This window comes from Heptranchias perlo, chromosome 13 (assembly GCF_035084215.1).
Source record: "Heptranchias perlo isolate sHepPer1 chromosome 13, sHepPer1.hap1, whole genome shotgun sequence".
Taxonomy (NCBI): domain Eukaryota; kingdom Metazoa; phylum Chordata; class Chondrichthyes; order Hexanchiformes; family Hexanchidae; genus Heptranchias; species Heptranchias perlo.
This window is the reverse complement of record NC_090337.1, coordinates 65,980,866-66,006,054: the sequence shown is the minus strand read 5'-3', so window position 1 is coordinate 66,006,054 and position 25,189 is coordinate 65,980,866. Positions and strand designations below refer to the sequence as shown.

At 44.6% G+C, this 25,189-nt stretch overlaps 1 protein-coding gene across 3 annotated transcripts in view; it reads right to left on the bottom strand.

The window, feature by feature from the left end:
- Positions 1-9,704: 9,704 nt before the first annotated feature.
- The window catches only part of LOC137331673 (anoctamin-7-like), a 233,687-nt gene continuing 218,202 nt past the window's right edge, over positions 9,705-25,189 (bottom strand). For all 3 annotated transcript variants that reach the window (XM_067995621.1, XM_067995623.1, XM_067995622.1), the window contains one exon: positions 9,705-13,586. In XM_067995621.1, the coding sequence (XP_067851722.1) occupies positions 13,470-13,586 (117 nt within the window). In that variant the 3' untranslated portion in view covers positions 9,705-13,469. The remainder of the gene's footprint in view (positions 13,587-25,189) is intronic.

Here is a 25,189-nt window from a genome sequence, read left to right as displayed (position 1 = left end):
CTCAAGCTCGGTCATTCCTTCACTGCTGCATTTCTTTTCTATGGAGATTAAAAGATCCAGCGTGACACCAGATCATAGAATCAAACAGCACAGAAGGAGGCCATTCAGCCCATTGTGCATGTGCCAGCTCTGTGCAAGATTGATTCCTGGGATGGGAGGGTTGTACTATGAGCAGAGATTAAGTAGAATGGACCTATACTCTCTGGAGTTCAGAAGAATGAGAGGTGATCTCATTGAAACGTATAAAATTCTGAGAGGGCTTGTCAGGATAGATGCTGAGAGGTTGTTTCCTTTGGCTGGAGAGTCTAGAAGTAGGGGGCATAGTCTCAGGATAAGGGGTTGGCCATGAGATGAGGAGGAATTTCTTCACTCAGAGGGTTGTGAATCTTTGGAATTCTCTACCCCGGAGGGCTCTGGATGCTGAGTCAATGAGTATATTCAAGGCTGAGATCGATAGATTTTTGGACTCTAGGGGAATCAAGGGATATGGAGATTGGGCGGGAAAGTGGAGTCAAGGCTAAAGATCAGCCATGATCTTATCGAATGGCGGAGCAGGCTCGAGGGGCCGTATGGCCTACTCCTGCTCCTATTTCTTATGTTCTTATCCAATTAGTCCCACTGCTCTTTCCCCATTGCCGTGCAAGTTTTTCCTTTTTGAAGTATTTATCCAATTCCCTTTTGAAAGTTATCATTGAATCTGCTTCCACCGCCCTTTCAGACAGTGCATTCCAGATCATAACAACTCGCTGCATAAAAAAAATGTTCCTCATCTGCCCCCGGTACTTTTACCAATTATCTTAAATCTGTGTCCTCTGGTTATCGACCCTCCTGTCAGTAGAAACAGTTTCTCCTTATTTACTCTATGAAAATATACATTCCATTGAGAAATAAAAACTCCACGGGAAAAGTAAGAACTTAAGAAATGGGAGCAGGAATAAGGCATCCGGCCCCTCGAGCCTGCTCCACCATTCAACAAGATCGTGGCTGATCTTCTACCTCAACGCCATTTTCCTGCACTGTCCCCATATCCCTCAATGCCTTTAATATCTAGAAATCCATCGATCTCTGTTTTGAATGTACTCAATGACTGAGCGTCCACAGCCCTCTGGGGTAGAGAATTCCAAAGATTCACCACCCTGAGTGAAGAAATTTCTCCTCATCTCAGTCCTAAATGGCCTACCCCTTCTGAAATATTTGTATGTAAAAGTGATCCACCCGTGGCTAATTAAAGAAGTTAAAGAGAGTATTAGATTGAAAGAAGAGGCCTATAATGTTGCCAAGAAGAGTAATAAGCCTGGGGATTGGGAGAGTTTTAGAAACCAACAAAGGGCGACCAAAAAATTGATTAAAAAGGGAGAAAATAGAATATGAAAAGTAAACTAGAAAGAAATATAAAAACGTATTGTAAGAGCTTCTACAAGTATGTAAAAAAGAGTAGCAAAAGTAAATATTGGTCCCTTAGATGCTAAGACAGGAGAAATTATAATGGGGAATTGGGAAATGGCAGATGCGTTAAACAATATTTTGTATTTTGTCTTCACAGTAGAAGACACAAAAAGCATATCAAAAATAGTGGGGAACCAAGGGGTAAATGAGAGTGAGGAGCTTAAAACTAAAAGCCGACAAATTCCCTGGACCTGATGGCCTACATCCTAGGGCTCTAAAAGATGCAGAGATAGTGGATGCATTGGTTATGATCTTCCAAAATTCTCTAGATTCTGCAACGGTCCCAGCGGACTGAAAGGTAGCAAATGTTACCCCACTATTCAAGAAGGGAGGGAGAGAGAAAACACGGAACTACAGGCCAGTTAGCCTGATATCCGTCGTCGGGAAAATGCTGGAATCCATTATTAAGAAAGTGGTAACAGGGCACTTAGAAAATCATAATATGATTAGGCAGAGTCAACATGGTTTTATGAAAGGGAAATCGTGTTTGACAAATTTATTAAGATTTTTTTGAGGATGTAACTAGCAGGGTAGATAAAGGGGAACCAGTGGATGTGGTATATTTGGATTTTCAAAAGGCATTCAATAAGGTGCCACATAAAATGTTGTTACACAAAGTAAGGGCTCATGGGGTTGGGGGTAATGTATTAGCATAGATGGAGGATTGGTTAATGGACAGAAAACAGAAAGTGGGGATAAACAGGTCATTCTCAGATTGGCAGGCTGTAACTAGTGGGGTACCGCAAGGATCAGTGCTTGGGCCTCAGCTATTTACAATCTATATTAATGACTTAGATGAAGGGACCGAGTGTAATGTATCTAAGTTTGCTGATGATAGAAAGCTAGGTAGGAAAGTAAGCTGTGAGGAGGATGCAAAGAGGCTGCAAAGGGATATAGACAGGTTAAGTGAGTGGGCAAGAAGGTGGCAGATGGAGTATAATGTGGGGAAAGTTGAGGTTATTCATTTTGGTAGGAAGCATAGAAAAGCAGAATATTTTTTAAATGGTGAGAAACTATTAAATGTTGATGTTCAGAAAGACTTGGGTGTCCTTGTATAAGAAACACAAAAAGTTAGTATGCAGGTACAGCAGGCAATTCGGAAAACAAATGGCATGTTGGCCTTTAATGCAAGGGGTTTGGAGTACAAGAGTAAGGAAGTCTTACTACAGTTGTACAGGGCTTTAGTGAGACCTCACCCGAAGTACTGTGTACAGTTTTGGTCTCCTTATCTAAGGAAGGATATACTTGCCTTAGAGGCGGAGAAATGAAGGTTCACTAGATTAATTCCTGGGATGAGAGGGTTGTTCTATGAAGAGAGGTTGGGTAAAATGAGCCTATACTCTCTGGAGTTTAGAAGAATGAGAGGTGATCTCATTGAAACATAAGATTATGAGAGGGCTTGACAGGGTAGAGGCTGAGAGATTGTTTCCCTTGGTTGGAGAGTCTAGAACTCGCGGGCATATTCGCAGGATAAGGGGTCGGCCATTTAGGACTGAGAGGAGGAGGAATTTCTTCACGCGGAGGGTTATGAATCTTTGGAATTCCCTACCCTAGAGGGCTGTGGATGATGAGTCGTTGAATATATTCAAGGCTGAGATGGATAGATTTTTGGACTGTAGGGGAATCAAGGAATATGGGGATCGGGCAGGAAAGTGGAGTTGAGGTCGAACATCAGCTATTATCTGATTGAATGTTGGAGCAGGCACGAGGGGCCATATGGCCTACTGCTGCTCCTATTTCTTGTGTTCTTAAAAACCTTCTATTTTGGACATCTCCATTAAATCTCCCCTTAACCTTCTCTGCTGTAAGGCGAACAACCCCAGCTTCTCCAGTCTCTTCACATAACTGAAGTCCCTCATCCCTGGCACCATTCTAGTAAATCTCTTCTGCACCCTTTCTAAGGCCTTGGCATCCTTCCTAAATTGTGGTGCCCAGAATTGGCCACAGTACTCCAGCTGGGGCCTAACCTGTGATTTATAAAGGTTTAGCATAACTTCCTTGCTTTTGTACTCTATGCCTCTATTAATAAAGTCCAGCATCCCATGTGCTTTTTTAACAGCCTTTTAAACTTGTCCTGCGTCCTTTAAAGATCTATCAGTTCAACCCATTGCATTGACGGGATCTGCATGGCCGGGAGCATTGACAGGTTATTTGGCTGTGGGGGACAAAGCTGTGAGAGCTAATACTGTTTCATGGGGTGAGTCGGGGGTGAGGACTGCGTTGATTGTCCTGGTGATTTTGTGCAGCTGCGTTTTTGTCCTGCAGCCTCTCACGCGGAGTGTTGGGTTCATCCGTGTTCTGTCTGTTTTTTGCTGGAGGACAAATGCCGTGGTGGGGGTGGGGGGTGTTGGTAGAGCGTACAGGTGTAATTGTGACACAGATACCTGCGATTCTATGCGACAACAGTTGGAGCGAAGCTGTTGAAAAAGGAAGTAGAATTTATTCACCAGTGGGGGAGGGGGTTGGGAGAAACTTTGCACGAGATTGGGGGCGAGAGATGAAATGGATTGGGTAGATTCTATGGAAGAGCAGGTTGTACGTGGTGTGTGGAAGGAGCGGGCTTCATTCACCTGAATGGGCTTTTCTCACTTTGTACCTTCTGGTCGTCCTATTTAGCATTGGGGACATTGAAGAATTAGAGTCTGAGGCACCTGGTCCAAGTTTGAAGAAAAAAAACCCATGTCAAAGAACACAATGCAGTTGCCCAGTTCAAAATGGAATAGGGTAGGATTGAGGAAAGGATCATGGCTGCAGGAGTTCCTCAGGGCGGTGTCCTAGGCCCAACCATCTTCAGCTGCTTCATCAATGACCTTCCCTCCATCATAAGGTCAGAAATGGGGATGTTCGCTGATGATTGCACAGTGTTCAGTTCCATTCGCAACCCCTCAGATAATGAAGCAGTCCATGCCCGCATGCAGCAAGACCTGGACAACATCCAGGCTTGGGCTGATAACTGGCAAGTAACATTTGCTCCAGACAAGTGCAGGTAATGACCATCTCCAACAAGAGAGAGTCTAACCACCTCCCCTTGTCATTCAACGGCATTACCATCGCCGAATCCCCCCACCATCAACATCCTGGGGGTCATCATTGACCAAAAACTTAACTGGACCAGCCATATAAATACTGTGGCTACAAGAGCAGGTCAGAGGCTGGGTATTTTGCGGCGAGTGACTCACCTCCTGACTCCCCAAAGCCTTTCCACCATCTACAAGGCACAAATCAGGAGTGTGATGGAATACTCTCCGCTTGCCTGGATGAGTGCAGCTCCAACAACACTCAAGAAGCTCGACACCATCCAGGACAAAGCAGCCCGCTTGATTGGCACCCCATCCACCACACTAAACATTCACTCCCTTCACCACCGGCGCACCGTGGCTGCAGTGTGTACCATCCGCAGGATGCACTGCAGCAACTCGCCAAGGCTTCTTTGACAGCACCTCCCAAACCCACGACCTCTACCACCTCGAAGGACAAGGGCAGCAGGCACATGGGAACACCACCACCACCTGCACGTTCCCCTCCAAGTCACACACCATCCCAACTTGGAAATATATCGTCATTCCTTCATCGTCGCTGAGTCAAAATCCTGGAACTCCCTACCCAACAGCACTGTGGGAGAACCTTCACCACACGGACTGCAGCGGTTCAAGAAGGCAGCTCACCACCACCTTCTCAAAGGCAATTAGGGATGGGCAATAAATGCTGGCCTTGCCAACGATGCCCACATCCCATGAACGAATAAAATAAAAAATTCAATTCGATCATGGCCATATCTTAATTCCATTTACTCATCTTGGTTCTGTAACCCTTAATACCTTTGCCTAACAAAAATCTATCAATCTCAGTTTTGAAATTTTCAATTGACCCCCAGTCTCAACAGCTTTTTGGGGGAGAGAGTTCCAGATTTCCACTCCCCTTTGTGTGAAGAAGTGCTTCCTGACATCACCCCTGAACGGCCTAGCTCTAATTTTAAGGTTATGTTCCCTTGTTCTGGACTCTCCCACCAGAGGAAATAGTTTCTCTCTATCTACCCTATCAAATCCTTTAATCATCTTAAACACCTCAATTAGATCACCCCTTAATCTTCTATACTCGAGGGAATACAAGCCTAGTCTATGCAACCTGTCCTCATAATTTAACCCTTTTAGCCCCGGTATCATTCTGGTGAATCTGCGGTGCACCCCCTCCAAGGCCAATATATCCTTCCTGAGGTGCGTTGCCCAGAACTGAACGCAGTCTCCAGATGGGGGTCTAACTGGAGCTCTGTTCAGTTGTAACACAACTTCCACCCCTTTGTATTCCAGCCCACTTTAGATAAAGGCCAACATTCCATTAGCCTTTTTAAATTAATTTTTGTACCAAGGCAGTAGTAAGATTATAAGTGTGTGCAGAGGGGTGTGTATTGTATGGAGAGCTGTGCACAGTGCCTCATGCTCACTTGCGGCAGTAGTGCTGTATTGAGAGTGGTGTGAATGATAGTACAGGCGAATGAGGCCAGGGGTCACTTACTGGGGAGAAATTAAACAGCAAAACAAAAAAAAGAAAAGCAGATATGGATGAAATGGAAGTTTAAGGGGCCTCAGGAAAAGAAAGGAGTGACAATACATGTGATCACATCAAGCTGAAAGTGCCTGGACTGGGTGTTTGACCTCAGAAGTTATGTTGCATCAGGTCTGGTTAGAATTTGGATATGAGACTGCCTGAGACTAGCAGATACTAGAGGCTCTCTACTGGAATCAGAAGATTCCAGTAGAGAGCCTCTAGTATCTGCTAGTCTCAGGCAGTCTCATATCCAAATCTCATATCCAGTCTCACATCGTTCACCTGACGAAGGAGGTAGCCTCCGAAAGCTTGTGAATTTAAAATAAAATTGCTGGACTATAACTTGGTGTTGTAAAATTGTTTACAATTGTCAACCCCAGTCCATCACCAGCATCTCCACATCACGGAATCAGAAGAGTGATAGCAGGCAAACCTCCTTAGCTGGTAAAAGTTACTAAGAAAAGTATAAAAGTTACAAGTTTAAGGCGTGTTCTACATTGAAGAGCAAGCTGTGTGTGCTGCTTGGAGCTTAATCCATTGGTTTTCTTTCTTTTCTGTTGTCATGTGATTGGATATTCTTAGCTCTTGGGTACTGGCATGTTTAAATATGATTATTGCACTGTGGTCTGTCCCAGGTCCGGTTCAAAATCTCTGCATAGTCGGTTGCTGCAATAACCCCCTGGTTAGGGAGGAGAAACCTGGCAGTGGTGCCCACCCCTGATCACTGTCCAGCGTTGCTGGCTGGACGTGTGGACATTGGGTGAGAACGGGATTGGACTTTGCTGATATCTACCGCCCCTTCCCATAATGGCTACTTATGGGTATCAGACATTCGAGCAACAAAGAATCAATGTTTTCAGCACAACACTAAAACACCTCAAGTGTTTCGAGTCAATATGGCTCAATACTGCACGAGAATGAACGACTGGGAAATATAACCTCAAAGATTCCACTTCCTTCCACTTACTCCATCAGATGTTGGCTGCCTAGAAAACAGACGCTGACCTCAGGTGATATACAATATCTTTACTGGTCAGCAGTGCCTACCTCCATAACCTACCAGCACGCATGGCTTACATAGGTGAACCGGTTGCTATGGATATGACTGTTTGTGGGGTTGTGACAGAAGTAAAAAAAATGGTCTGCCACCCCCCCCATTGATGCAAGTGTTTCCTCAATGTCACCTTTGTTCTTTTATTAAAAGTAAAATAAAGACAATAAATTTATACTCACATCTACTTTCTGATTGAATGACAATGGGTAACGTTCATCTTTTCCCCCCCGAGACAAGACTTGCAAATATCTGGGGCATTCTCTTGGTATCGTTTTATTCTCCTACCTGAAGTTAATTTATTATGGTGAGTATTATTGAGAAATATAATTTTACATGAATAGAACAAACCATACACCAAGGAGTGAAAGTCTCTGCTGGAAATATCATCAAACATATTCTTTATCCACAGATTTACAATTTCACTTCAACAGTTTTGATGCAAGGTGTCTGTTCAGTGGGTAGCACTCTCGTCTCTGAGTCAGAAGGTCGTGGGTTCAAATCCCTCTCCAGAGACCTAAGTACATAATTCAGGCTGATACTTCAGTGCAGTACTGAGGGAGTGCTGCACTGTCGGAGGTGCCGTCTTTCAGATGAGACGTTAAACCGAGGCCCTGTCTGCCCTCTCAGGTGGACGTTAAAAATCCCATGGCACTATTCGAAGAAGAGCAGGGGAATTCTCCCCTGTGTACTGGGCAATATTTATCCGTCAACCAACATCACTAAAAAAACAGATCTGGTAATTTATCTCATTGCTATTTGTGGGACCTTGCTGTGTGCAAGTTGGCTGCTGCATTTCCTACATCACAACAGTGACAACACTTCAAAAAAAAATTTGGCAGTGACGGACTTTGGGATGTCCTGAGGTTGTGAAAGGTCATGTATATGTGCAAGTCTTTCTTTACAAGGTCTTAGAGGCCTGACCAGTGACTAAACTGTTGGCATAATCAGCCTAGATCATGTGCTCAAGTGCGATCAGATAAAGAGCAGCAGCACTAGGACCCAAGGCAGCCTTCAGCCGTCAGCCACTCTCTGGAAAGCACGCTCAGCCAGCAGTTAATGATGTGGACAGGAACAATATCCACACGTGGCAGGCACTCACCTACAGGGCCAGCAAGGGCAGTGGTGCCAAGTTGGCAGGTGACCAGGTTTGTCTCTACGCCAGTCCAACCCAGTCACTCTCAACAGCTGGAACCTGGTGAATGCAGATGTGGGAGGCCAGGGGAAGTCGACAGACGACCTAATCTTCAGCTTCTTGGAGGGGCAAATGAAAAGACCCAGAGGTGGAACATTTTGAGGTTGAAGCAAAAAGTAGCAACAGGCTTCAGCTGCCCTGCAAAAGGCAAGAGCAGATCAATCATGAGATGGAGACAAAGGCTAAACACTGAGGTAAAGAAACATTTCTAAATGCTCAGTATCAGTATAGGGTCATTTAACCAATCTTGCATTCCTGTTGGGGAGCCAGACTCGGAGGGAATATGGGTCAGAGAATCAGTATGACAGTGTTGCAGCCCCCGTCTCTGACCAGCCCTCCCTTTGAGCACAACTCCCTGTTGTTAGCTCAGGATCTAAGTCAATTTACACAGATCTTCCTTCAAAACAAATTAACATTTCCACTTATTTATAACCAAATGGCTCCCTTATTACTATTTTACTTGCATTCACTCCTTGTAACCCTATAACCATAGAATGGTAACAGCACAGAAGGAGGCCATTCAGCCCATCGAGCCCATGCCGGCTCTCTGCAAGAACAATCCAGCTAGTCCCACTCTCCCCGCCCTTTGCCTGTAGCCCTGCAAATTTTTTCCCTTCAAGTATTTATCCAATTCCCTTTTGAAAGCCACAGTTGAATCTGCTTCCATCACCCTTTCAGGCAGTACATTCCACATCATAAACACTCGCTGCGTAAAAATTTTTTTCCTCATGTTGCCTTTGGTTCTTTTGCCAATCACCTTAAATATAATAGATTTCCACTGTTATGCCGAATACCTTTAAACTATTAATGATCTCTGTGCACAGCTGTATTTAGAAACTTCAGCCTGTTACAATGTCCCTCGAAGTCTATCTGGAGGTTTAATCTCAGGATTAGATCTTACTGCAGGATTTTCAATTGCTCGTAGACTTGCCTTATACCTTAAGCAGGATGAACAATTTAGTGCCACATGAGCAATGTCCTGATTTATTCTGGGACAAATACATGACCTCTCGCACCTCTTGTGTACATTTCTCTATGCCCATATGACCCAGCTATTTACGTTGGTTTTATGGAAATACAATGTTTCTGCCTTTTTAACTCCGATCACTGATAATATCTCTCTGCTGGGAAGCAATCTTGCTTGTGGCCATCCCTCCATTGTTGTTCCTTTGAACATCCCAAAGTCTCATCCTTTACCATCTCAGTTCTGATTAACTTCATCCTCTGGCTGAGCCATAACATCCAAGTCAATATAAACTTGACCATCCTCATTGGGCTATCATTGATTTTTACATTCTGCTCCTGATGGTGCCACGAATAAAGCAATTAACAGCTTGTGATTCAGTCCGGGCATGCACAAACTGATTGAACCTTTCACAAACAAATGTAATGCTTAACAGTTCCTTTTCTGTCTGCACCTATCTTGTCCCTGTATCAGACAATTGTAAACAATTTTACAACACCAAGTTATAGTCCAGCAATTTTATTTTAAATTCACAAGCTTTCGGAGGCTACCTCCTTCCTCAGGTGAACGATGTGAAAATGTGAAAATCGTATCAGACAATGACTATGATGAATGGTTTGCCATGTTACGTGCATCAGCTGAAATTTTCCTCTTAAATTGTCCGATGTTTCTTCCTATTCGTAATTCCAGTTCCATTCAGTCATCTTTTCTAACAGGTTTCCCGGAAGAAATATTTTTTCTGAAAGGTTTATGAATTTACACCAGTGATTGCCCATTGCTGGGAGTGTACATCGTTCTTATAGTCAACACATTCAACTTGTCAGGCCTAATGCCTTTATTTGTGATGATGACTGGGGCAGAAATCGCATCATATAAAAGGTAAGTGCCTTTATAGATAAGACTTGCTCCATGTGATCACCTGAGGGGGTCGGAGAGGAGTTTTCCCAAGTATTTTTCCCTTATAAGCTCTGAGTTTTTTTCTCTCTTTATTTGCCTCGCCCAGTAGATTACATGGCTGGTGACGGCCGGGGTGGGGGAGGTGTTTAGTCTCGATGGCCATCATAGTGTGGGACAGGCTTGATGGACCAGCTGGTCTTTTACTGCCCGTCAATTTCGTGTGTTCGTATGTCACCAACAAATCTCAGCTCAGCGACTCCAAACACACACTTGTCTTTGGCGAGTTTCAGGTTGATTCTTCTTGTAATTTCAAGCACTTTTTGAAATCTGCAGTCCTGAGGAGAAGTCAAATCGTGGGGTGATGCCATTGAATGAATCACCCAGTAGTCCCTGGTTCCACTGATGTATCACAGATGTTTTCTTTTAAACTTCAAAACCAAGTGAAGGCTAAAGCCCATTGACTAAGGAATGTGAAAGGCCTGCTTCAGGCTTTTCTAAACATCTATGTTGGATATGCCAATGACCTGTAAAATGAAGCTTACGACCTCTGCTCCAGATATAATTCAGGCAATCAGTCACAAAATTTTGGATCTCTGATGATTCTAGAGAGGTGAACCAATTACAGAAACACAAAGTTTAGACAAGAAAAGCACCCCACTGGCTCAGTTTATAAATTCACTGCCTAGTGCAGAATTAAGCCACACAGACCGGGATCAACCCCCAGTCTGTGCTGAGTTTGCTGATCACTGCCAGGATGACAGTAGAGACATTACAGCTTGCCTCTGTCCCCTTTCTAGTTCAGGGTGCTATCAGCTGAAGGTTCCTGATCGCCATCCAGAAACGGTGTAAAGTGGCGAAAGAATTATAGAGGAAGTACATGGAGAGGATTGTGCTGGCATGTGTGCCTCCTGCAGTTGAATAGCCTGCCAGAGCTCAATGTTTGGGCTTGCATGTGAAGAATAGCCACTTGGGTGAAGCACCAGAAGGCAGCTGGAACTGTACCCCAGCAAGTGTTTAAGTTAGAAAGGGGGGAGATAATCAATTAACTAATCAAACTTAGAGAGAATAAAACCCCTGGTCCGGATGGATTGCATCCGCGAATATTAAAAGAAGTTAGAGAAGAGATAGCAGAGGCATTATTACATCTATATAAAAATTCATTAGAAAAGAGAATAGTGCCAGAGGACTGGCGGACAGCTAATGTGATTCCTATATTTAAAAAGGGAGATAGAACAAGTCCAGGGAACTATAGACCAGTTAGCTTAACATCGGTGGTAGGAAAGATAATGGAATCTTTACTCAAAGATGTAATAGAAAGACATCTAGAAACCGAAAATATAATAAAGAACAGTCAGCACGGATTTCAAAAGGGAAGGTCATGCTTGACCAACCTTATTGAATTCTTTGAAGAAGTAACAGAAAGTGTGGTCAAGGGCAATGCAGTAGATGTAATATATTTGGATTTTCAAAAGGCCTTCGATAAGGTACCTCATAGTAGACTCATGACTAAGGTCAGAGCGTGTGGAGTCAGGGGACAAGTAGCAGAATGGATAGCAAGCTGGCTACAAAACAGAAAACAGAGAGTCGGGGTTAAAGGTAGTTACTCAGACTGGCAAAAGGTGGGAATTGGTGTCCCACAGGGATCAGTGGTAGGACCACTATGGTTCACAATTTACATCAACGATTTGGACTCGGGAATCGGAAGTACAATTTCAAAAATTGTGGATGACACCAAATTGGGGGGTATAGTTAATACTGAGGAGGACCGTGAAAAAATACAGAAAGACATTAATAAACTTGCAGAATGGTCGTGTAATTGCCAAATGAATTTCAATATAGATAAGTGAGAGGCATTACATTTTGGTAGGAAGAATAAGGGGGCCACATACTGCTTGGATAATAAGTCTAAATGGGGTAGAGGAACAGAGAGATCTGGGGGTAAAGATACACAAATCATTAAAAGTAGCGACGCAGGTTAATAAGGCCATAAAAAAAGCAAACTGGAGTTCATTTCTAGAGGGATAGAATGAAAAGCCATGAAGTTATGTTAAACTTATACAGAACCTTGGTTAGACCACACTTGGAGTACTGCGAACAGTTCTGGTCTCCATATTATAAAAAGGATATAGAGGCACTGGAGAAGGTGCAAAAAAGATTTACTAGGATGATACCAGAACTGAGAGGTTATACCTATCAGGAAAGTTGAGCAGGCTGGGGCTCTTTTCTCTAGAAAAGAGAAGACTGAGGGGTGACCTGATAGAGATCTTTAAGATTATGTAAGGGGTTTGATAGGGTAGACATGGAGAAGATGTTTCCACTGGGGTAGGCCAGAACGAGGGGCCATAAATGTAAGATAGGTACTAATAAATCCAATAGGGAATTCAGAGAAACTTCTTTACCCAGAGAGTGGTTAGAATGTGGAACTTGCTACCACAAGGAGTAGTTGAGGTGACTAGCGTAGATGTGTTTAAGGGGAAGCTAGATAAACACATCCGGTACAGGAAAGATGTGATTGCACTAGAGAGGGTACAGAGGAGATTTACGAGGATGTTGCCAGGGCTGGAGAATTTTTTCTATGAGAAAAGATTGGATAGGCTGGGGTTGTTTTCTTTGGAACAAAGGAGGCTGAGGGAAGATTTAATTGAGGTATATAAAATTATGACGGGACTAGATAGAGTGGATATGGAGGACCTATTTCCCTTAGCAGAGAGGTCAGTGACCAGGGGGCACAGATTTAAAGTAATCGGTAGAAGGATTAGAGGGGAACTGAGGAGAAATGTTTTCACTCAGAGGGTGGTAGGGGTCTGGAACTCACTGCCTGAAAGGGTGGTAGAGGCAGAAACCCTCATCTCATTTAAAAAGTACTTGGATGTGCACCTGAAGTGCTGTAACCTACAGGGCTACGGACCAAGTGCTGGAAAGTGAGATTAAACTGGATAGCTCTTTTTCGGCCAGCACGGACACGATGGGCCGAATGGCCTCCTTCTGTGTCATAACATTCTATGATTCTATGAGGGAGAAAGTAATAGAAGGTTATGCTGATAGAGTTAGATGAAGTAGGGAGGGAGGAGGCTCGTGTGAAGTCGAATGGGCTGTTGGGTCGAATGGGCTGTTTCTGTGCTGTACATTCTATGTAAGAGTCAGTACCTTCAGGGGAGGGGGGGAAGAAGATCTGAGAAACAAAATGGCTGGAGAGTACACAAAGCCCAACTATGGATACTCTGCCTTGTGTAAATAGACTCTTTAAATCTTTGTTTTTTTTCATGTGAGACTAATAAATATTTCTGGTCAGATTCAGGCATAGTACATTTGATCCGTCCCATTACAGTATAACTGCATTGGTGGTGAGTGATGAGCAAGAGGTGTCAGGGTTAAAGCTGTTTATCTTCTGGGATGGGTGGCAAGTCTTGATGGTCCATGACATTTCTTCTTTCTGAGAGTCTAGGGCTGAGAAATTCATTTGGGCCTTCAGCTTGTTCTAAAAGAGCCTAGAAAAAACGTGGAAAAACAGTCAGAGCCTCATACAAACAGGCGCGCTGGTGTTTGTGTGTCTGTATAGTGTGCAGGGCTGCAGTGTGTATGTGTGGTGCATATGCCTTGTGCGCTGTACGTGCAGATGTTGTAGGAGCTGCGTTGCTCTGAAAACAAACTGCTCAGCCGGTCACAGATTCCATCCGCCTCTCTCTCTCGGCTTCTCCTAAATGAATTTCTCCTTTCTCTTGGACCTGAACTCCATTTGCAGCTAATGCTATAATTAGGGTTACCAACTCTGATTGGACGTACTCCTGGAGGTATCATCACATGACTTCCAGCCTCTAACTGCCCCGCCCAGTCAAACAGCCTTTCTCCCCCATCTCCAATGTTTTTATAACTAATAAAAAAAAGTGTAAGACAAACACACTTTTTTAATACCCTTATGATTTTTCTCCTGGGTTGCTTGCAACAATGTTCAGGAGATCAATCTTTAATTCCTGGAGACTCCAGAGCAATCCTAGAGGGTTGGCAACCCTTGTTGTAATGTTGCTCTTTTCCTGCACGATTGCTACTCTGGACCTGAGCACCCTTAGTCCCCATCCCTTTTACTTCAAAGCCCGAACTCTTCTCCCTCCTCACCCTTCGCTGCCTTTGTTACTTCCCACATCTCCCCAGATCCTCCAAACCCCGCTGTTGCTCCACAGTACCTTCTCTCTTCCTCCACCCCGGCCTTTATACATCCTTGACCAGCTCACAACATCCTTCTGCCTCGAGGTAGACATCCGTCAATGAGTCCACTGTGGCCCTCACTGTTGGCTTCACTCCCCCCCCCCCCCCCCCCGCCGCCCTTAACTGCCTCACTCCCCTCTCTCGGTACCTCCTCATCCATCTTGCTCACTTCTGAGACTCTTCCCCATCCCACCATCCTCCAGTAAATCTGCCCTTTTGGACTCTAGGGGGATCAAGGGATGCAGGGATCGGGCGGGAAAGTGGAGTTGAGGTCAAAGATCAGCCATGGTCTGATCGAATGGCAGAGCAGGCTCGAGGGGCCGTATTTCTTATGTTCTTATGTTCCCTCATTTCTCTCCTCCCCCCCCCCCCACCCCCCCGCCTCCAATTTCTCTCCAGCCACACTTTCCCCTTCACATCACCCTGAAAAGTGTCCACTCACCCACAAACAAGGCCCTCCCTAATCACAACCTCACCTTGAAATAACATTTTGCCAGGCTGGCTCTGTCTAAAACCTTGCCCACCACTGCTGGCTCCTTCCCCCTCACTGAGGCCTTTACATCTGACCATATCCTGTCTAAAACCCCTGTGGGATTTCCTCATTTGAACTTCTCATCTTCTATCACCTGTTCCATCTCTCCTTCAAGATCCTCTGAATCTATCGTCTTCCCAGACCCCAGGCACGATCCTTACTGAAATTTTCTCCCTCCTGTTCGATCTCTTCCTTCACACCAAGCGACTTCTCATCCTCGGTCATTACAATCTTCACTTGGATTTTCCCTCCTCTTCCTCAACATTCCCAAACATACCTTTCACATCAACCCCCCCTCCACACTCACATCAACCCCCCCTCCACACTCACATCAACCCCCCCTCCACACTCACATCAACCCTCCCTCCACACTCACATCAACCCCCCCTCCACACTCACATCAACCCCCCTCCACACTCACATCAACCCCCCCTCCACACTCACATCAACCCCCCCTCCACACTCACATCAACGCCCCCTCCACACTCACATCAACCCCCCCTCCACCCACACTCACATCAACCCCCCCTCCACACTCACATCAACCCCCCCTCCACACTCACATCAACCCCCCCTCCACACTCACATCAACCCCCCCTCCACACTCACATCAACCCCCCCTCCACACTCACATCAACCCCCCCTCCACACTCACATCAACCCCCCCTCCGCCCACACTCAGATCAGCCCCCCGCACTCCACTCACAGTCACATCAAACCCGCTGCCACTCCACCCACACTCATACCAACCCCCCCACCCTCATTGAGGGCAACCCCCGCCCACCCACACTCATACCAACCCCCCACCCTCATTCAGGGCAACCCCGCCCACCCACACTCGTAGCAATGCCCTTGATCTCATCATTGCATGTGACCACCACCACCATGGTCTCCACCATTCTCTTTATCTCCAATCTCCTGTAGATCCCCTGTTCACTCCTTATCTCTCTACTGTCACTTCCTGCCCCCAGAATAATCTACCCGCAATCTCTTTCTCCAGCCTTTAACCTGACACTTGTGATGACGCTAATGTCTCCATTGATTTTCTCTATGACTGTCCCAACTCCATTTTTGTTGCCCTTATCTCCCTCGGCTCCTGTACGGTTTCCCAACGCGACTCGTCATCCTGGTATAACAGCTACCTCCGCTGCCTCAAATCAGTAGACTATAAGCTCCAATGTATCCTCTCCAAACTGTTTGCTACTCCAAGATTATCTTGGGGAGCACAAACAGTTCCATCCTCCTCTTCAGACCTCCCCCCACCTCACCCCTCATCCTCATATTGGAGCTAGCTGACGGACTTTTATCAGTCCAAAATCAAAGCCACTGACTGCGTTCCTGCCACTGTCCCCTCTGACTGCTGCCAGTGCTCCCCACTCCCTCAAACCCCCAGGTCCCCCATCTGCCTTCCAACTAACCAGCTCTCACCCTTCCTATTGCTTGCAGTTCATTCCTAGCATCTCTTTAGGCCTCAGCTCGTTCATAATATCCATTAAACCCACTGCTTTTTCTCTTGATCCCCTCCCATTCCAGCTCTTAGCCACCCAACTTCACTTCCTCATTCCTACGCTCGGTAACATCATCAAACTCTCTCTCTCTCTCTCTCTCACTCTCTCTCTCGTCTGGCACTGTCCCCACCACCTTCAAAACCTCCACTATCACTCCGCCAATCAAGAAACCCACCCTAAACCTCTCCACTCTTTCCAACTACTGCCCATCTCAAACCTTCCCTGGCTCTACAGAATCCTGGTACTTGTTATTTCCTTGGAACTGTGCTCCCACCTCTCTCACCACCCCTTGATCGGGTGAGTCCAATATGTCTTCCACCCCGCCACACAATGCCAAGGCTTCACTGGTCAAAGTCACAAATGAAGTCTTGTGCAGTGGTGATTGTCGTTCCTTCATCCTCTTCAACATCCCTGCAACCTTCGACACGTGACCGTTCCATCCTTCTCCAGCATCTCTGCAGTTCACCTCTGGGGCACTGTCCTTTCCTGATTTTGCTATTACCTCAAACAATTCAGGCACTACATTACTGACACTGGCATCATCTCTGCTCATGTGGTCACTTCCATGGTGCTTGGGGGGTCCATCCTTTTCACTATCTAAATGCTCTCCCTTGGCTCCTCTAACACTGGACCTTTTCTTGCTCTATCCTCCCTCCCCGGCTCCCTCTGCTCTACCATCACTGGCCCTTTGTTCGGCCACCACACTGCTGACCTCTGGAACTTCCTATCCAGTTCCCTCCAGCTTTCCACGTCCATCCCTCCACAAAACCCCTCCACAAAACTCTCCAACCATGCCTTCAGTTTCTCAACCTGACCTCTCCATTCTCCTCCCCTTCCCCAATGTTTGGTGTCCACCATCCCTTTTCGTCTTATAGTAAAGCACTCTGCGACATCTTCTTGCACACGAGGAGTGAAATATAAATGCAGGTTGTCGTTGTATGTGCTTGTTTTTACATGTATACTATTTGAGCTTTTGTGTGCCGTGTATGTAGAAAGTGCCTTTGTTGTGTATTTTGCATATTGGGTGTTTAGACACTAAACACTTTCTCGGGGTTTGTACCGTTCCACCACTCTAACTGGCGGAAATTCCGTGGAATCCCCGTTTCCGTGCGTACGCAGGATTTCACCGTTATGCCGTGGGAGTGGGAGAAGCCCTGAGGAAATTGCTGGCGTAAGTTACATAAAGTGAAGTGACGAACATGCTGATGGATTGACCACATTTCACAAGCCGCACATGGAAAAAAATAGAAAACTGGTGAATATTTTATACTCGGAGTAGCAATTTTACAGAGTGGAAGTGATGTTATAAAATGGTACTGAATGGAAAATGATGTGGGCCCATTATCCTGCTGTACAATTGAAGTGAATAGGAATTGTTTGGTCTATTGAATCTCTTTACAATGGGAATATGTATGAAGAGGTTTGATCCACTAGAATTTTATGCAGTGTGAATGTCACGATTCAAATTATTTAGCCTAGGAGGCATTTCAGATCAATTTATATCAGGATGATACAATTCAAATCACAAGAAATTAAATCTACAACACACAGCTTTTGGGGATGCCAATTAGAATTTGGCACATAAGGAATTCGATCCAATCAAACGACCCCGAGGAATGGTGTTTATCGCAAAGCACATTGGTTTACGACAATGGAGATTTGTTAAAGTCATTCCTGAAAACGTTCACACACATGTTGGAACGGCTTTTTTCATGCAAGCTCAGCGGGCGTTAGCCGCAGGGATTCGCCCCTAAGATAGGGGTGCCAACCCTCCAGGATTGTCCTGGAGTCTCCAGGAATTGAAGATTAATCTCCTGGACACTGCCGTGAGCAAAACCCGGGAGAGAATTCATAGGGTTATTGAAAGATTATTTGGTTTTTTTCAATTTCTTTGAACGCTTTTATTTATTAATTATAAAAATATTGGAGTTGGGGAAAAAAGGCTGTTGGACTGGGCGGGGTGGTTGGAGATAGGAGGTCATGTGATGGAACCTCCAGGAATACGTCCAACCAGAGTTGGCAACCCTACCCGAGTAGTTGCTTTTATTAACAGCTCAACTGCCCAATCCCTGTACATAGAGAGCTGGGGGCAGCTCTGAGGTCAAGCCCCTCACTTTCTATCCAGCTAAGAAAAAAGAGAGTCTACAGAGATCTGGTAAGGAAGACAGACGCAGAGAATGAGAGCTCCCTGTTTAGGTTTAGTGCCCATGGACTTTAGAGAATTTACTCACCCAAAAAAAGGTGTATTCAGCATGTTGTTATTTTCTAGTTACGAGGATTGTTACAAAATAGATTCAAATTTATTGTAAATATTATTCTGCTCATATTATATGTAAAATAAATCGGTCTGTTGGTTTATAATTGGCCTTGTCTCACTAGAGTGTTCATCAGTCTGCCTTCCGGAAGATAGGAGGGATGGCCATGGGGGCACATGTGAGATTGTGATGTCGAATTCACATGATGTGGGATCCCAATGTTACAGGCCCGAATCAGGCTATCCTGTGACAGGATATTGGCCAATAAAGCATAAACTCCCAATAGTATGGGGCACATGCTTACGGGAGAGACTGATGCCACTGAACTCGAAAGAATATCGAGAGCAGACCTGAAATTTGTAACAGTGAGTGAATGGAGTGATTGAGAAGAGAGCGAGGGCAATTTTAACCTAACCCGCTAATCGGGAAACTGACGAGATCGGGTGCAACATTGGTTTTATACCCCGCCTGATTGTACTCTTCATTGATGTCTATGAGTATTATTGGACGGGGAGTAAATGGAGAGTAATATTGGGTGGGGAGTAAATGGAGAGTAATATTGGACGGGGAGTAAATGGAGAGTAATATTGGGCGGGGTATAAATGGAGCGTAATATTGCGTGGAGTGTAAATGGAGAGTAATATTGGGTGGGGAGTAAATGGAGAGTAATATTAGGCGGGGTATAAATGGAGCGTAATATTGGGTGGGGAGTAAATGGAGAGTAATATTGGGCGGGATGTAAATGGAGAGTAATATTGGGCGGGGTGTAAATGGAGAGTAATATTGGGCGGGATGTAAATGGAGAGTAATATTGGGCGGGGTGTAAATGGAGAGCATTATTGGGCGGGGTGTAAATGGAGAGCAATATTGGGGAGAGGGAATGGAGAGTAATATTGGGCAGGGAGTAAATGGAGAGTAATATTGGGTGGGGTGTAAATGGAGAGCATTATTGGGCGGGGTGTAAATGGAGAGTAATATTGGGTGGGGTGTAAATGGAGAGTAATATTGGGTGGGGTGTAAATGGAGAGTAATATTGGGCAGGGAGTAAATGGAGAGTAATATTGAGTGGGGTGTAAATGGAGAGTGATATTGGGTGGTGTGTAAATGTGGAGTAATATTGGGCGTGATGTAAATGGAGAGTGATATTGGGTGGGGTGTAAATGGGGAGTAATATTGGCTGGGAGTAATATTGGGTGGGGTGTAAATGGAGAGTGATATTGGGTGGGGTGTAAATGGGGAGTAATATTGGGTGGGGAGTAAATGGAGAGTAATATTGGGTGGGGTGTAAATGGAGTAAATGGAGAGTAATATTGGGCGGGGTGTAAATGGAGAGTAATATTGGGCGGGGTGTAAATAGAAAGTAATATTGGGCGGGATGTAAATGGAGAGTAATATTGGGCAGGGTGTAAATGGAGTAAATGGAGAGTAATATTGGGTGGGGAGTAAATGGAGAGGAATATTGGACGGGGAGTAAATGGAGAGTAATATTGGGCGGGGTATAAATGGAGCGTAATATTGCGTGGAGTGTAAATGGAGAGTAATATTGGGTGGGGAGTAAATGGAGAGTAATATTGGGCGGGGTATAAATGGAGCGTAATATTGCGTGGAGTGTAAATGGAGAGTAATATTGGGTGGGGAGTAAATGGAGAGTAATATTGGGCAGGGAGTAAATGGAGAGTAATATTGGGTGGTGTGTAAATGTGGAGTAATATTGGGCGTGATGTAAATGGAGAGTGATATTGGGTGGGGTGTAAATGGGGAGTAATATTGGCTGGGAGTAATATTGGGTGGGGTGTAAATGGAGAGTGATATTGGGTGGGGTGTAAATGGGGAGTAATATTGGGTGGGGAGTAAATGGAGAGTAATATTGGGTGGGGTGTAAATGGAGTAAATGGAGAGTAATATTGGGCGGGGTGTAAATGGAGAGTAATATTGGGCGGGGTGTAAATAGAAAGTAATATTGGGCGGGATGTAAATGGAGAGTAATATTGGGCAGGGTGTAAATGGAGTAAATGGAGAGTAATATTGGGCGGGGTATAAATGGAGCATAATATTGCGTGGAGTGTAAATGGAGAGTAATATTGGGTGGGGAGTAAATGGAGAGTAATATTGGACGGGGAGTAAATGGAGAGTAATATTGGGCGGGGTATAAATGGAGCGTAATATTGCGTGGAGTGTAAATGGAGAGTAATATTGGGTGGGGAGTAAATGGAGAGTAATATTGGGCGGGGTATAAATGGAGCGTAATATTGCGTGGAGTGTAAATGGAGAGTAATATTGGGTGGGGAGTAAATGGAGAGTAATATTGGGCGGGATGTAAATGGAGAGTAATGTTGGGCGGGGTGTAAATGGAGAGTAATATTGGGCGGGATGTAAATGGAGAGTAATATTGGGCGGGATGTAAATGGAGAGCAATATTGGGCAGAGGGAATGGAGAGTAATATTGGGCAGGGAGTAAATGGAGAGTAATATTGGGTGGGGTGTAAATGGAGAGCATTATTGGGTGGGGTGTAAATCGAGAGTAATATTGGGTGGGGTGTAAATGGAGAGTAATATTGGGTGGGGTGTAAATGGAGAGTAATATTGGGCAGGGAGTAAATGGAGAGTAATATTGAGTGGGGTGTAAATGGAGAGTGATATTGGGTGGTGTGTAAATGTGGAGTAATATTGGGCGTGATGTAAATGGAGAGTGATATTGGGTGGGGTGTAAATGGGGAGTAATATTGGCTGGGAGTAATATTGGGTGGGGTGTAAATGGAGAGTGATATTGGGTGGGGTGTAAATGGGGAGTAATATTGGGTGGGGAGTAAATGGAGAGTAATATTGGGTGGGGTGTAAATGGAGTAAATGGAGAGTAATATTGGGCGGGGTGTAAATGGAGAGTAATATTGGGCGGGGTGTAAATAGAAAGTAATATTGGGCGGGATGTAAATGGAGAGTAATATTGGGCAGGGTGTAAATGGAGTAAATGGAGAGTAATATTGGGCAGGGTGTAAATGGAAAGTAATATTGGGCGGGGTGTAAATAGAAAGTAATATTGGGCAGGGAGTAAATGGAGAGTAATATTGGACAGGGTGTAAATGGAGTAAATGGAGTAAATGGAGAGTAATATTGGGTGGGGTGTGAATGGAGAGTAATATTGGGCGGGGAGTAAATGGAGAGTAATATTGGGCAGGGAGTAAATGGAGAGTAATATTGGGCAGGGAGTAAATGGAGAGTAATATTGGGCGGGGTTTAAATGGAGAGTAATATTGGGTGGGGTGTAAATGGAGATTAATATTGGGCGGGGTGTAAATGGAGAGTAATATTGGGCGGGATGTAAATGGAGAGTAATATTGGGCAGGGTAGAAATGGAGTAAATGGAGAGTAATAGTAGGCAGGGTGTAAATGGAGAGTAATATTGGGCAGGGTAGAAATGGAGTAAATGGAGAGTAATAGTAGGCAGGGTGTAAATGGAGACTAATATTGGGTGGGGTGTAAATGGAGAGTAATATTGGGCGTCGTTTAAATGGAGAGTAATATTGGGCGAGGTGTAAATGGAGAGTAATATTGGGTGGGATGTAAATGGAGAGTAATATTGGGCAGGGTAGAAATGGAGTAAATGGAGAGTAATAGTAGGCAGGGTGTAAATGGAGAGTAATATTGGGCAGGGTAGAAATGGAGTAAATGGAGAGTAATAGTAGGCAGGGTGTAAATGGAGAGTAATATTGGGTGGGGTGTAAATGGAGAGTAATATTGGGTGGGGTGTAAATGGAGAGTAATATTGGGTGGGGTGTAAATGGAGAGTAATATTGGGCGGGGTGTAAATAGAGAGTAATATTGGGCGGGGTGTAAATAGAGAGTAATATTGGGTGGGATGTAAATGGAGAGTAATATTGGACAGGGTGTAAATGGAGTAAATGGAGAGTAATATTGGACAGGGTGTAAATGGAGTAAATAGAGAATAATATTGGGCGGGATGTAAATGGAGAGTAATATTGGGTGGGGTGTAAATGGAGAGTAATATTGGGCAGGGTGTAAATGGAGAGTAATATTGGGCAGGGAGTAAATGGAGAGTAATATTGGACAGGGTGTAAATGGAGAGTAATATTGGACAGGGTGTAAATGGAGTAAATGGAGAGTAATATTGGACAGGGTGTAAATGGAGTAAATAGAGAATAATATTGGGCGGGATGTAAATGGAGAGTAATATTGGGTGGGGTGTAAATGGAGAGTAATATTGGGCGGGATGTAAATGGAGAGTAATATTGGGTGGGGTGTAAATGGAGAGTAATATTGGGTGGGATGTAAATGGAGAGTAATATTGGGCAGGGTAGAAATGGAGTAAATGGAGAGTAATAGTAGGCAGGGTGTAAATGGAGAGTAATATTGGGCGGGGTTTAAATAGAGAGTAATATTGGGCGGGGTGTAAATAGAGAGTAATATTGGGCGGGGTGTAAATGGAGAGTAATATTGGGCGGGGTGTAAATGGAGAGTAATATTGGGCGGGGTGTAAATAGAGAGTAATATTGTGCAGGGAGTAAATGGAGAGTAATATTGGACAGGGTGTAAATGGAGAGTAATATTGGACAGGGTGTAAATGGAGTAAATGGAGAGTAATATTGGACAGGGTGTAAATGGAGTAAATAGAGAATAGTATTGGGCGGGGTGTAAATGGAGAGTAATATTGGGTGGGGTGTAAATGGAGAGTAATATTGGGCGGGGAGTAAATGGAGAGTAATATTGGGCAGGGAGTAAATGGAGAGTAATATTGGGCGGGGTATAAATGGAGCGTAATATTGCGTGGAGTGTAAATGGAGAGTAATATTGGGTGGGGAGTAAAGGGAGAGTAATATTGGGCAGGGAGTAAATGGAGAGTAATATTGGGTGGTGTGTAAATGTGGAGTAATATTGGGCGTGATGTAAATGGAGAGTGATATTGGGTGGGGTGTAAATGGGGAGTAATATTGGCTGGGAGTAATATTGGGTGGGGTGTAAATGGAGAGTGATATTGGGGGGGTGTAAATGGGGAGTAATATTGGGTGGGGAGTAAATGGAGAGTAATATTGGGTGGGGTGTAAATGGAGTAAATGGAGAGTAATATTGGGCGGGGTGTAAATGGAGAGTAATATTGGGCGGGGTGTAAATAGAAAGTAATATTGGGCGGGATGTAAATGGAGAGTAATATTGGGCAGGGTGTAAATGGAGTAAATGGAGAGTAATATTGGGCGGGGTATAAATGGAGCATAATATTGCGTGGAGTGTAAATGGAGAGTAATATTGGGTGGGGAGTAAATGGAGAGTAATATTGGACGGGGAGTAAATGGAGAGTAATATTGGGCGGGGTATAAATGGAGCGTAATATTGCGTGGAGTGTAAATGGAGAGTAATATTGGGTGGGGAGTAAATGGAGAGTAATATTGGGCGGGGTATAAATGGAGCGTAATATTGCGTGGAGTGTAAATGGAGAGTAATATTGGGTGGGGAGTAAATGGAGAGTAATATTGGGCGGGATGTAAATGGAGAGTAATATTGGGCGGGGTGTAAATGGAGAGTAATATTGGGCGGGATGTAAATGGAGAGTAATATTGGGCGGGATGTAAATGGAGAGCAATATTGGGCAGAGGGAATGGAGAGTAATATTGGGCGGGGTGTAAATGGAGAGTAATATTGGGCGGGGTGTAAATAGAGAGTAATATTGTGCAGGGAGTAAATGGAGAGTAATATTGGACAGGGTGTAAATGGAGAGTAATATTGGACAGGGTGTAAATGGAGTAAATGGAGAGTAATATTGGACAGGGTGTAAATGGAGTAAATAGAGAATAGTATTGGGCGGGGTGTAAATGGAGAGTAATATTGGGTGGGGTGTAAATGGAGAGTAATATTGGGCGGGGAGTAAATGGAGAGTAATATTGGGCAGGGAGTAAATGGAGAGTAATATTGGGCGGGGTATAAATGGAGCGTAATATTGCGTGGAGTGTAAATGGAGAGTAATATTGGGTGGGGAGTAAAGGGAGAGTAATATTGGGCAGGGAGTAAATGGAGAGTAATATTGGGTGGTGTGTAAATGTGGAGTAATATTGGGCGTGATGTAAATGGAGAGTGATATTGGGTGGGGTGTAAATGGGGAGTAATATTGGCTGGGAGTAATATTGGGTGGGGTGTAAATGGAGAGTGATATTGGGGGGGTGTAAATGGGGAGTAATATTGGGTGGGGAGTAAATGGAGAGTAATATTGGGTGGGGTGTAAATGGAGTAAATGGAGAGTAATATTGGGCGGGGTGTAAATGGAGAGTAATATTGGGCGGGGTGTAAATAGAAAGTAATATTGGGCGGGATGTAAATGGAGAGTAATATTGGGCAGGGTGTAAATGGAGTAAATGGAGAGTAATATTGGGCGGGGTATAAATGGAGCATAATATTGCGTGGAGTGTAAATGGAGAGTAATATTGGGTGGGGAGTAAATGGAGAGTAATATTGGACGGGGAGTAAATGGAGAGTAATATTGGGCGGGGTATAAATGGAGCGTAATATTGCGTGGAGTGTAAATGGAGAGTAATATTGGGTGGGGAGTAAATGGAGAGTAATATTGGGCGGGGTATAAATGGAGCGTA